Raw genomic sequence first — 14,072 nt, forward strand, 5'->3', positions numbered from 1 at the left:
CTTAATAGCCAATATTCTCAACACAAACATATAACATAGAAACGATTGAGACATTGAGTATGCTCCGGTGTATGGGGTGAATTTTTAATTCAGAAAAGTGAGTGGAGCAGGCACTTATGTTGGTAACAACAAGATATAAAGTGAATAGAAAAGTGCCAGAAGACAATAGAGAATAAAAATTTTTCGCGGCGGTGGTGGGGTTTGAACCTGCGACCTTATTGGTACGACAACTCCGCCTGGCAGGTGAGAGCGTGGCTCTACCGTGTGAGCTATCCACGAACACAAAAATATTCGTTTCAAACTCAAAGTCATTACTAGATCCCTCTCTCACCCACTTCTTGAGACCGCCGATTCGTTCGTACACCACCATCGCGAATAATTTTGACCAGCAGGTAAGCTTAATAGCCAATATTCTCAACACAAACATATAACATAGAAACGATTGAGACATTGAGTATGCTCCGGTGTATGGGGTGAATTTTTAATTCAGAAAAGTGAGTGGAGCAGGCACTTATGTTGGTAACAACAAGATATAAAGTGAATAGAAAAGTGCCAGAAGACAATAGAGAATAAAAATTTTTCGCGGCGGTGGTGGGGTTTGAACCTGCGACCTTATTGGTACGACAACTCCGCCTGGCAGGTGAGAGCGTGGCTCTACCGTGTGAGCTATCCACGAACACAAAAATATTCGTTTCAAACTCAAAGTCATTACTAGATCCCTCTCTCACCCACTTCTTTCTCACCAAAAAAAAAAAAAAAAAAAAATTTATTCTCTATTGTCTTCTGGCACTTTTCTATTCACTTTATATCTTGTTGTTACCAACATAAGTGCCTGCTCCACTCACTTTTCTGAATTAAAAATTCACCCCATACACCGGAGCATACTCAATGTCTCAATCGTTTCTATGTTATATGTTTGTGTTGAGAATATTGGCTATTAAGCTTACCTGCTGGTCAAAATTATTCGCGATGGTGGTGTACGAACGAATCGGCGGTCTCAAGAAGTGGGTGAGAGAGGGATCTAGTAATGACTTTGAGTTTGAAACGAATATTTTTGTGTTCGTGGATAGCTCACACGGTAGAGCCACGCTCTCACCTGCCAGGCGGAGTTGTCGTACCAATAAGGTCGCAGGTTCAAACCCCACCACCGCCGCGAAAAATTTTTATTCTCTATTGTCTTCTGGCACTTTTCTATTCACTTTATATCTTGTTGTTACCAACATAAGTGCCTGCTCCACTCACTTTTCTGAATTTAGTAGTAGTAGTAGAAGAAGAAGAAGAAGAAGAAGAAGAAGAAGTGTATAAATATTACCATGCACAACCCAAGCATGCTTTGTGTGAAATCAGCACAACACCCACAGACACCCATAGCCTTTTTAGTATACAGTTACAATATCCTGTGAAGACAACACGAGAGAATAATACTCGAAATCTCAAGTTAGTTGTTGAATCTCACTATTTACAAGATTTGCCCATGCGTGCTTAATCTTCCGTCGTATTGAAACAAAACACTCATTACACTTTGGTATGTTAAAACAATGATTTACCTACTTAATTCGTCGTGACTACAAACGAATACTAATCTGTGCGGACGATGTCACACGAAAGTAAGATATTATGTGCCTGGTCTTTTAGATAGGTTTTAACCACAAGATTATATAAGAAGTATTTTCTCTCTAGTGTTGGATCCAATCAAACCACAAAATGATGATTTTTCAAAATATAAAGATATAAGCAATTAGATACAATATACTTTATTGAGCTTTATATAGTGCAACATCCACTAAATGTGCTCAAAGCGCTTTACAAGGGGTCCCTGGTCAACAGCAACTTTTACATGTAGGACGGGACATGCCGCCTGTTAGGCGATATTACAATTTTTCGGACAAAGCTAACGCTGTTAACGGCCAGGTACTCATTTTACACCTGAGTACGGTGAGAGAATGTGAGTAAAGAGCCTATTCCAAGGACTCAATTATGCGCCGAGTGCGAGGCTCGAACCCAGGATCTTCCGATCCGAAAGCGATTGTCATACCACAAGACCATATAGCCGTACAATGGCAATAATAAGACTTTATGAAAATCATAAAATATATGAAGATTGATAATGATACAACATCCCTTGCCAGCATTCTCTCACTGAATTCGCAATCTATTATGGTAGAGATTTTGTAACCAAAATTACAAAGGCAATAATAAGACAAGCCGATGAATCTTACTTCGACACGAACATTGAAAAAGGCAAAAACAGAACAAAACAATCGATTGATAGAATCCAGAATGTACTACAAGAATGGCAAGTTTATCCAAATCCAATTGAAGGATTTCATACCCCAAAACATTAGTCTTCAATTATCACTTAAGGTAAAGTGAATCGTGTTGCTTTTACAGTACATGGAAATATTATACTTTTAACAACTTCAGAAGAGGTTTCATCTTACAAGAGTACAACCACTTTGATTTATTTCAGTATCTAGTAACCACATTTTGAGAGATGAAGAGTGTTTTTATCGAGTAGCTTGTATTGGAATGCACTTGAGAGAACAGTTCTTGAAATCCCATTGACAGTGACATATGTTGATAATGGACCAGAATGATATACTTTGACAAAACACTTTTTATAAAATTTTGGCCACAACATTCTTACTTTAGATCTCGGTGGATTACAATTGGATTCAATAGTCTGATGTCACGTCGCCCAGCAACGGCGGCCATCGTGGTTCTAAACAAAGAAAATCTGTACTTTTTATTCTTCATGCTGGCTTCTCATATGTCTTGTGATCAGAATGTGTAAAAGTCAAGACATGAGCAGATTTATAATGGGTTTTTCCCCTCTGGATACGCTTTTATGCTCGTCGGAGAAATATTTTATAAGGGCGTCCGCCATTGTTCTGATAGTAACTGGCTCGAAACTAAGTTACCATGCGTCATTACGAGGGAAGTGATGTTACGACTGTTGAAGCGTATTACCCTAAGCTAATTGAAAATAAGACCCGGGCCGGGGACTTTTTAAAGTGTTAAATTTTGAAACACAAGGGACATTTCACTCGACCGATTTTAAGTAAAAGATTTTTGACAAAATTAAAAAAACAAAACATATTTTGTCAGTTTACATCAGTATAAAAGTCTTTACTGAAATCAAAAGTCATCAAACTATATTTCAAATATTTTCATGCGATTCGAAATGCTACCATGCCTATTGGGTGTCTATCGTATGTAAAATTCAATGTTCAAGGGTCACTCACAAATTTATCCTTCTTAAAGTATGATCTTATGATTCCTAGCCAAAATGATTTTCAATGTACACACTTAGCAAGTGTATTGCGAGAGTACTGGTCCATCACCAATGAAGAAATAGAGTCTGGCGAAGAGGAACTTTAAGGACCTGTGCTGGAAACAATCCATAAGTATCCATAAGTATCCATAAGTATCATTGTTAACGTGTCTTCCTTATTGGTCATATTATTACTTTTCTGTGTTTGCGATGGCTCGGGTACATTTTAAGAGCCTCATTAGGATAGAGGACATTGTTTTTCCCTAACAAAAGTACCGTTGTAAGCACACGGTGGTTGTAATATAAACCTCGATCGATTAAAATTATGCCCAGTTTGAGAATTCAAAACGTCTTAGGTTGTGATTTTTCTACAATTTGGTCGACATCTCAATTCGGACTAACACTCAAAATGGAAAAAAAAGGTGTTTTGTTACCCTCCGATAGCGTCTACGATGGTGGCAAGCATGATTTGAGTGAGGGCGTTGCCGTTTATCGGTGTTATAAAAAAGAGTTGATTCTCAATTAAAGGCAATCTGATTCTCGCGGAGGCCAGGTTGAATCTATTTGGTAAGGCGTACTTTGTTTCAAACAAGTTAAAGTAAGTAGGTACGTATAGACTAAACCATTCGCTTGTTTTTCGTTGATTAAAGCGAAATTTAGTTGGGTTTTTTTTTTTTTTGGTTTGTTAGTTTCTTTTGTTTTTGTTTACTTTCTTGTGCTTTGTTATTGTTTATATTATTTTTTTTTTTTTGGGGGGGGGGGTTGTAGCTCTTTTTTAGTACTAAGTGAGTTCTAAATCAGAGTGTAGGCTAGTAGTATGACTCTCGCCTATGAAGGTCTTGGGAGTCCAGCTCTGAGAGGCGCATAATTGAGTACTTGGATAAGATTCTTTACTTATATTCTCTCACCGTACTCAGGCATAAAATGAATACCTGGCCGTTAACAACCTTGTAAATATAACAACCTTGTAAAGGTATAACAATGTAATAAAGCCTAACAGGCGTCGTGTCTCGTCCTACAAGCCAAGCATTGATATTGGCTAGGGACCCTTTTGAGAACGTTTAGTGGACATTGCTCTATATAGGAAACTAACATTTTTGAGAGTCTTTATAAATCCTAAGTTCATAATTTTATTTTTTAAATAAAACACGTCGTTGCTTATGTTTTGACATTAAAAAAATCAATGTTTCTGATTTAACTAGAAGCGGTAGTCGTATGATCTAAACAAGTGATAATTCACCAACTGTTATATTTTTATTTCTTATTGAAAGGATCTGCAATTATTTAATGCAAGGAACTCTGGTGATGCTCAGAAATTTATGATAAAACTGTAATTCACGGGCAAAACTAGAAGGTACTGGGAACAAAAATTGTGTCTATTTATATATTACTTAAATGCGTATTTAAAAAAATGAAATCTCAATATCTCGTATTATAAATCATTTGATACGTAGAAAAATGCCTGTAATTCTGACATATGTTACTAATAACTCTTGACCACTTAATATTTTCTTCAAAAAGCGAAGGACCCAAGGAATATTACATAATGGTTGTTAGTGTAGGTTGTGTGGTCTTGTGTCGTAATGCCACTCGATTCTGGGATCCAGTCCAATCCAATCCAATTCAAAATAGTCGCAGCTTCATGTGATGAAAATTGACCCAACTAAGTGTGGTGGGGTGGTATTGACGTACTATCTATCTATTGGTTTTAATCTGGTGGAGATAACTATAGAATACTGTCGGGTTATTGGTTGCTCTGACATTTTTAAGGACGCTGTTCCATGCGCAAATGGTACTGGGCAAGAACGACTGTTTTAATCGCATTGATTCTGGAATATGACAGCGCATATTCATTTTCTTTTCTTCCGTGGTTTTTAATGTGTTTATAGAGATGGTGGTGGTTTCCTGCCGGCCCTTGAACAACGTATTGAGCTGTTGCGTCTTTTTCCGTTCAATAAGTGGGGTCCACTTTACAAGCTCCATCGTGGCTTTATCGGTCGTAGTCATTACAGACAAATCGACAGGCCCTTCTTTGAATCATTTCTATCTTATTGATCGATGTAATCGGTCCCATGTGCTGCTGTTGTATTCTAAAACAGGTCTTATAAATACTTTGTAGCACTTTTCTGTCACTCTTCTGCATGATGGTAGATTCTAACATAGAAAGTTAAGGGTGTTATTGGCTTTGTTGCATATCTTTTCAATGTGTGGGTTCAATCTTAACTTGTCGCCGAATGTTATGTCCATGTAATCAGCCTTCGTTTCAGTTTTCAATTTTTTATTGAGGATTGTGTAGTCATTGTCAATAATCCTCCTTTTATTTATTATTCGGATGGTTTGACATTTTTTGGGAAAGAACTCCATTTTCCACTCGCTTTCCCATTCTTGTATGTTTGCGATGTCCTATTGTAGAATGACTCCGTCTTTCTCTGACTTTATCTGTCGGGATAAAAGACTGTCATCTGCTAACAACCAAATCTTTGAGCTTGGGGATATTCCTTCTGGCATATCGTTGATATAAGCAAGAAAAAATAACCGTCCCTTGTGGTACTCCTCATAGCACTGGCATTGTTGACGATTCTTTGTTTTCAACCACTACTTTAAGTATGCGGTCGGTGAAAATTATTCAATCCATTAGTATAAATTGCCTTAAATGCCATAGCGATTGAGTTTTCTCAAAAGGCTTTTGTGATGAACTTTGTTGAATGCCTTGCTAAAATCGAGCAGGATTGCATCGGTTTGGCTCTCTAAATTTCAGGTGTTTACAAAGTCGGTGCAGGTTGTAATTAATTGCAATTTACACCACCGTCATCGTCCTGAAGGCATGGTGCACGTCAGTTAGAGTCTTGTTTTGTTGGAAGTGGTGTTGGTGTGAATTGTATGTTCTAGTAGTTTGCATGGTATTGACGTAAGATATACAGGTCTGTAGTTTTCTGGGTTCGTCCTTTCTCCATTTATAAAGATTGGTGTTATTAGCGCATGTTTAAAGTCATCCGGAATTTCTCCATGTTCCAACGATGTCTGGAACAAGAATGTATAAATTGGAGCAAGTTCTTTTGCAGACGTCTTGATGCACTTTTCGGACAGTCCATCCGATCCTGTTGCTATATTTTCACTCAGGCTTTGCATCAGTTTTAGTAAGCCTTGTTCCGTAACGTCAATCTCCTCCATTTGTTTTATTTTCTTGCCTGACAGCTTGCCATAAGACATACTGTTTGGGTCGAATACAGATGAAAATTGACGGTTTAAGACATTCGCTTTTTGAAATTCTGGACCTTTTGTGAGCATTACGTTTCCATTTTTTAATTGAGCAATTCCTCTCCTCTCCGCACTTTTGCTCTTAACGAAGGACTATAACTATTTGTTGTTATCTCTACCCTCGGCCGTTATGTTCACAAATTCTGTGTACGCTTTACTACGTTGCTTTTGGGATGCGGTTTTAATTTAGTTATACGCTCTTTTATGCACCACCTTTTCTTTCTTCTCAACAACCTTTTGTTACTGTGTCAATCCAAGGTTCATTATTTCGTCCTGTGGTGAGTTTTGTTGGGACATTTTCATCGACGATTGTGTCACATTTTTTTACATATACCACAATTTATTGATTCCCATCGTTTCGTAATGATGTCTTAAAAATTGCTGCAAACCCGCGAATTTCAGATTTTATGTGTGCGATATCAGCATTCTTCAATAGAAGTACCTCTCGTGTTGGTTTCTATTATCTAGGCAGACATGTGTAGAATTCTGCTATTGGGATATCATGGTCACAAATGCCTGGTGTCACATCTACGTTCTGCATCTATAAGGGTAAATTGGGAAATAATAGGTCGAAAAGTAATCTATCCCTTGTATTTGGGTCTATGACCTGATTCAGGTTCAAGTCTCTGGAGGTTTCAATGAAAAGTTCGTCTGTCTCTGTGTTGTTTTGTGCGTTTTGTGATGTTCCTTCATTCCAATTGATTTCACGTCGGTTAAAATCCCGGCCAATGAGAAAAGATTTTTTTGGTTTTAATACGGCCCTGCGCAAAGTGTTGCAAATATCCCTTCTGTCATCAATGGTACAATCGAGTGGTCTGTATATCGATCCTATAATGATTGAAAAAAAAAACCACTGAAAAACCCCAGAAAACTGACAGATTCTTCTGTGTTCTCATAATTCAATTGTTCACCGGTAATAATGTTGTTAACAGCTATAAGCACGCTACCTCCTTGTCTTGCTTTCCTATAGGAAATGAGATTAGCGGAAGAGTAGCGTCCCTTGATTGGACGTCACAGACTTTTCCGCCTGTGACGTCACAGACTATGGGTGACGTCCAATCAAGGGACGCTACTATTCCGATAATCTCATTCCCTATCGTTCCTATATCTATATTATATTCAGTGAAAGGCAGCTCCGAATATTTCACGTTTGGTTTTAGCCATGTTTCTGATCCAATAATGTCTGGTATTTCTTTGTCTATCGTTGCTGCGATTAGTTCTCATTTATTTAAAATACTTCGAAAATTCACTATCTTTTTTTTAAACAAAGGCCTATAATCTGACGTGTGTTTATTTCTGCCGATTCCATTGTGTATTTCAATCCGTTCAACAAGGCTTCGATCAATGTAATTGTGTTACTACTGCTATTGTTTATTCGGCGGAGTTCACGACTGCAATAAATAAATTTAATGCTCAACAACATCGGTGATACAGATATTAATAAATAGAAATATGAAAACCCGAGACGGTTTTAATGAAAATGAGGACACTTACTGATTCAAAATATGTTACACGTTAGAAAATACAATAATTCGTAGATTCATACTTTCATTCAAGTACACAAGTTTAAAAGCATTATTTTCAAATCGTCTTGATTAAAAGTTGTAGAGTCTTTGGAGGGCGCAATGTTATGTTCTTGGGAAAAGGCTCTTTACTCACATTTACTCATAATTCGTATGTAAAATGAGTATCTGGGTATATACTGACAATGTCATGTCGACTTGAAATCCTTGTAAAACGCTCTGAGCTCAAACGTTAGATATTGTTCATTCAATTCAACTCTCACTTTATTTTGTTTTAGCTCCTATGCCAAGGTTACTGAATAATTTTATTTATTTATTACGCACTTGACTTATTTTAACAGGCATCCAATATCAATTCGAACATTCCCCTGGGCAGAAAGAAAAATGTATGACAGCAACATAACAAACCTTTCTACTTCTACTCTATTCGACGCCAACAACTCTGCTGATTTGTTCAGTCCGGCATCTGAAGGTGAAACACCAATTGACGCAAATGCCACTGCATCCATATTGCCCGAGGAACTTCGCATGTTCCTTTACGTACTACTCATCACCGTCGCTGCAGTTGGAGTTGTCCTTAACATCATCAACATGATGGTGTTTTGGAAGCTCCAAAAAGAGGACCCGATAAACTTGAACCTTTTCGGCCTTGCATTGTCTGACTGGATCGTAGTCTGACCAGTCTGATGTTCACCTTGACCTCGGGGACTTGGTACTTGAAGGATCTTTTGAAATCTTTCAAAATAGTTCAGCTGGAGGTGATGTACTTAACACTTGGCGTGACACATTCTGTTAGTGTCAGGATCACTGTCTTGCTAACGACCTCCATTGCGCTTCAAAGATGTCTGTGTGTTGTCTTGCCACTAAAGGTAAGCTACGCAATCGTTCCCACTTTACTAGTTTAATTAACTCAAAAAGTAAGCATGTATATATGGCAATATTCTTAGATAAATGTGCTCAAGGTAAGCTACGCAGTTGTTTCCTCTTTCCTAGTTTAATTAACTTTTTTTAAAGTAAGCATGTATACAGAGCAATATTCTCTAAGATAAATGTGCTCAAAGTGCTTTACAAAGGTCTCAAACCAACAGCACTACATGATATGCAGAACGAGTCGATTGTTTTTGACAAAGACAAGGCTGTTACAGGCCAAGTACTTATTTTACACGTGAGTATAGCTTCAGGATTTGAACCAGGACATATAGTTCATGGGCGTCGTGTCACGATACAAATCATAAAGTCGCACAATTTAATGGTTTAAAACTACACACGCTCGTCTACACAATTTACTATTTATCTTGGTAGGTCACTGTTTAAGTTTCCTACATATATGGTTCAAGTTCCAAGTTTCATTCGCCATTTATGATATGATTAATTCTATTTGTATATCTGATGTATATCTACAATATTATTAATCGTTCTTATTTTCATTTATCAATTCGAAATTCTAACTATTTGTCAATGATTTGTATTGGATTTGGCAATATTTGCCTAAAATAAACATGTGGACTTGAACTTGAACTTAAATATTTATTATTGATTTTTTTTTTAAAACAAACATGAGTTGAAGTAATTCTTTCAAATTTTGTTTCAGGTCAAAGGGCTTTTTAATCGCCCACGCCTCACAGTATCTGTTGTATTGAGCTTCATTGTGCCAATATTGATGATCATGGTACCCTTTTATTCCGTCAACCGTTTGATATGGGTCACTATCCCGGTATACAATAAGACTCTCCTCCGAGTTGTCCCGGTAGACGAATTCTATGAAGTTAACGCTTGGTCTACTCCAATCAATTCAGTCCTCCTTCTAATCATGCCTTTCCTAACCGTGTTCGTCTGCTCTGTTATCATGGCAAATCGTCTTCGAGGGATGATGAAATGGAGACTTAATGTTGCCGAAGTTGGTGTTGCTCCTGGGGGAACCAATTCCCAATCGTCTTCGGCATTAGCGAAAAAAGAGGCTATGGTACAAAAGGAAAATCGAATTGTTAAGTTGGTCCTAATTTTGTCAGTAGTATTGTTGATCTGCTACGCCCCAAACGTGATCATTGCGATGGTTGTTGCCTTCTCGAGTAGCGTTCATATCAGAGATATTGAGGAGACCTTACAGCTGGTTGGTTATACTCAATACTTGTTGTCCACGATCAACTCCAGCATTCATATTTTTATCTACTTGCGCAGCAGTACCAACTACAAAACAACTTTTGAAGCTCTATTTTGTTACAGACGACGCTAATACTGTGAACAAACTGCCTCACTGATGCCTTTATTACTACAATACACCATCGTTGTCATCACTCGACTCCTGCATTTTATTCGGAAAAGATTAAATATTTCAGAATCATACTTTTCCCACTAGAGTCCATGTATTTCAAATGTATCTCTTTATTTGGGCGAGGAAGGCGGGTGTCTTATTTCTTGGACATAGGATGCACTTGATTGAGGAGTTGTATCTTGCGTTGCCACAGATGGTTCGGTTTGGTTGGCCTATTTTGTAGAGGATCTCAGTCTCTTTAGAAAGGCCAATGAGCAAATGTCCTCAGGTGACAGACAAAAGAAGTGGACAACGTGTATTTAATTCCCATGACGATGACCACATCTTTACTCAACATTGTGAACATTCTCTAACCATACCTTGAAAGCTGTCTTTACATAAAAAATTGAAAAGCTACGTGGTTGTTTTATTTATTTAATAGGTTATTTCACAGAAAACAACTTTAAAACAGTTGTGAATCAGTATCCCACAAATAAGCAAAAAATAAGCAATAAACCTTGATACAAAGAGTACTATAAAATACCCCTATCTATTCAAATCCTTGAGGCAAGATGGCGACTGTTGTACATATACTCAAAAGCGGTGAAAAAATATACCAGCTTTTAAAACTATGAATACTTTTTTAATCCATCTGGATACAATTTACATGAAGGCAGACCACCCACCCACGTCAATTCACACTACCCTAGATTAACACGTAAAACGCCTCTAAAATCAAAGGAAAATCTTCTAACATTAGCATCTACACCGAAGTCCGTGAACTGTGGAAGGTATTGACACAAGCGATTACAGGGGCAGTCGACGCGTCCCGATCGGATGATAAGAAAGCGAAAGGCATTATGCATAAGCAAGCATAAAATAATTCCATATCATTTTATCTCAGCGTTGTTATAATTTGTATATATCTTTTTCTCAAGTCAACAAAAACCCGCGGGAGAAACACGACATCTGTGAGGCACAGTTACAATGTTTACGGCAAAGGCTGTTTATCGGCCCGAGGAAGTCATTTTACACATGAAGCAGCGTTTCTTGTTTATAAGTGTTTGACTGGTATAGCACCGGTATATCTCACAGATCACGTGGTCATGTGTAAATTTGAAAATTACACTTTAAGATCATGTAATGACCAAACGAAAATTTCGGAAAAAAGATCAAGAACAAAATTTGGTGGTAGATCGTTATCTTGTTTCGGCCCCAAGATTTGGAATGAACTGCCACGTGGTCTGAGGGAGTGTAAGTCTTACCTACCTTTAAAAAGAATCTCAAGACACATTTTTACTGTATTTGTTTATTATTGACTTTATGAATCCTTGATTTGGCTATGAATTTTTTTTTTCACTTAAAATTGATAATTTATATTGTAAAGGGCCCAGAGCTTGTGTTTCACACTAGAGCGAGCGCTGTATAAATGTGTATTATTATTGTTATTATTATTATTATTATTATTATTATTATTATTATTATTATTATTATTATTATTATTATTATTATTATTATTAATTTGGTAAAAGAATGGAAGAAAAGATTCTTTTCCAAAGACTCAACTTTGGCCGCTCAGAGCAAGACTCAAATCAAGGACCTAGCGGCAGGAAGACAAATGACATTCATGAAACAAGAACACAAAGTTACATAAGTATAACAGACAATAAGAATTAACTATAATATCATTATTCCATTCTTACAGGTTTCAATTTGTATTTCTTTTTTTTTTTTAATTTGTTCACAACAATGTATCTTTTAAAATGTAACTATTGTGTTGTTGCTCTTGGTCATAATTTCTATAACAGAGAGAAAAATGGGAGAGAGATATTCGATTCTGGGAGAAAGGAGGGAGAGAAGTATTCAATACTATTAATACATTTCTTCAACAGTAAATAGATCTATAAACATTTCTTAATATTGTGTTTCGAGTATTTGCCAAACAAAATTCCTGTCCTCTAACAATAAATATTTGCTGGTATACTAATATTCATAGTTGAATGGCATTCGGAATTGCATATAGGGAATGAGATTAGCGGAAGAGTAGCGTCCCTTGATTGGACGTCACCCATAGTATGTGACGTCACCGGCGGAAAAGTTATTAGAGAGAGAACGTCATGTTGGTTGTGCGCATGCGTCTCTCGTCCTCGCTTCCGCTTCCGCGAAGACGAAGACGCATGCGCACAACCAATATCGTCTCTCTTAATACTTCGGCGGTGACGTCACATACTATGGGTGACGTCCAATCAAGGGACGCTACTCTTCCGCTAATCTCATTCCCTATAGACGTCTATTATTAATCTAATTTGTTGATCGCATAATAGTAATAATAGCAGTGGTCATGGTGATGTGTTATTGAAGGATATGATAACCCGACATGCTTACTATTGCGAGACATTTGTAGAATTACCAAATGTTGGCCCCAATTTTAGAACTTCATGAATTTCTTGAAGTAATTAAAACAACGAAAATGAAAGTTGACGGCAGACTACATAATTTAAGGATTTTGAAGTATTATTATTGTTGACTTTTAAAGTCAACAATAAGGACTACAATTTTTATCTCTTAAGAATTACGAGTTTGTTTTTTTTCTTTTTTCAAGTAGGCCGGTCTGAATACTGGTGGCAGTGAAGATAATGACAGTGCCAGTGAAGGTGATCACATGGGCAGTGAAAATGGTGATAGTGGTAGCGAAGATAATGGCAATGACAGTGGTAGTGAAGAGGATGACAGTGTGAGTGAAGATGATGGCAGTGGACGTGAAAATGATGGCAGTGTGAGTGAAGTATTGACAGTGCAAGTGAGCTTGATGATGACAGTGGATAATGAGGATGATGGGTAGTGAAGATGATAACAATGCAAGTGAAGATGATGACAGTGGTAATGAAGATGATGACTGTTGTAGTGAAGATGATGACTGGTAATGAAGATGATGACTGTTGTAGTGAAGATGATGACTGTGGTAATGAAGATGATAACAATGGTAGTGAAGATGATGACTGTGGTAGTGAAGATGATGACTGTGGTAATGAAGATGATGACTGTGGGAATGAAGATGATAACAATGGTAGTGAAGATGATGACTGTGGTAATGAAGATGATAACAATGGTAGTGAAGATGATGACTGTGGTAATGAAGAGGATAACAGTGTAAATGAAGATGATGGCACTGTAAGTGAAGATGATGACAATGGCGGTGAAAGATGATGACAGTGTTAGTGAAAGATGAAGAAAGTGTCGGTGAAAGATGACGACAGTGTTATTAATAGATGACGACAGTGTCAGAAAAAGATGATACCATTATCAGTGAAAGATGATGGCAGCGTCAGTGTCAAGTGTCAGTGAAAGATGATGGCAGTGCGAGTGAAAGGTGGTGACAAGTGTCAGTGAAAGATGATGGCAGTGCGAGTGAAAGGTGGTGACAAGAGTCAGCGAAAGATGAAGACGATCACCATGAAAATGATGTCAATGTGTGTTCAGTCGTTGAACGTAAGCGCGGATAGTCTTTCCGATGAAAGAAAAATAGCACCATCCGAGGGAAGGTTAAATTGTCTTATTCGTTTGGTGACGTCATCCCTATTTGTTACCAAAAATGCAATATTAACTCTCAAAAACTCTCAAACCTGGAACTTTGCAAAATCGAAGTCGACCGATATTTTAAGTACGAGGTTGTTATTTTGCCATATTTTTAAATACGTGCTTTCCCCAATTTGGTAATTAACTGGTTAAAAGTTATATATTCCTATTCACTGCTCGATACAGTAAA

General features: G+C 37.4%; 1 protein-coding gene across 1 annotated transcript; it reads left to right on the top strand.

Annotated features, from left to right (window-relative positions):
- Positions 1 to 3,815: 3,815 nt before the first annotated feature.
- LOC144969722 (uncharacterized) lies at positions 3,816 to 11,717 on the top strand. Its single transcript, XM_078908881.1, has 3 exons — positions 3,816 to 3,880; positions 8,397 to 8,924; positions 9,647 to 11,717. Exons 2-3 carry the CDS (start codon positions 8,742 to 8,744, stop codon positions 10,286 to 10,288), a joined length of 825 nt encoding a protein of 274 aa, XP_078765007.1. The 5' UTR covers positions 3,816 to 3,880; positions 8,397 to 8,741; the 3' UTR covers positions 10,289 to 11,717.
- The last annotated feature ends 2,355 nt before the right edge of the window (positions 11,718 to 14,072 follow it).

Source organism: Berghia stephanieae, chromosome 3 (genome assembly GCF_034508935.2).
Source record: "Berghia stephanieae isolate SIO BIC M18660-M18661 chromosome 3, UCSD_Bste_1.3, whole genome shotgun sequence".
Classification (NCBI taxonomy): Eukaryota; Metazoa; Mollusca; class Gastropoda; order Nudibranchia; family Aeolidiidae; genus Berghia; species Berghia stephanieae.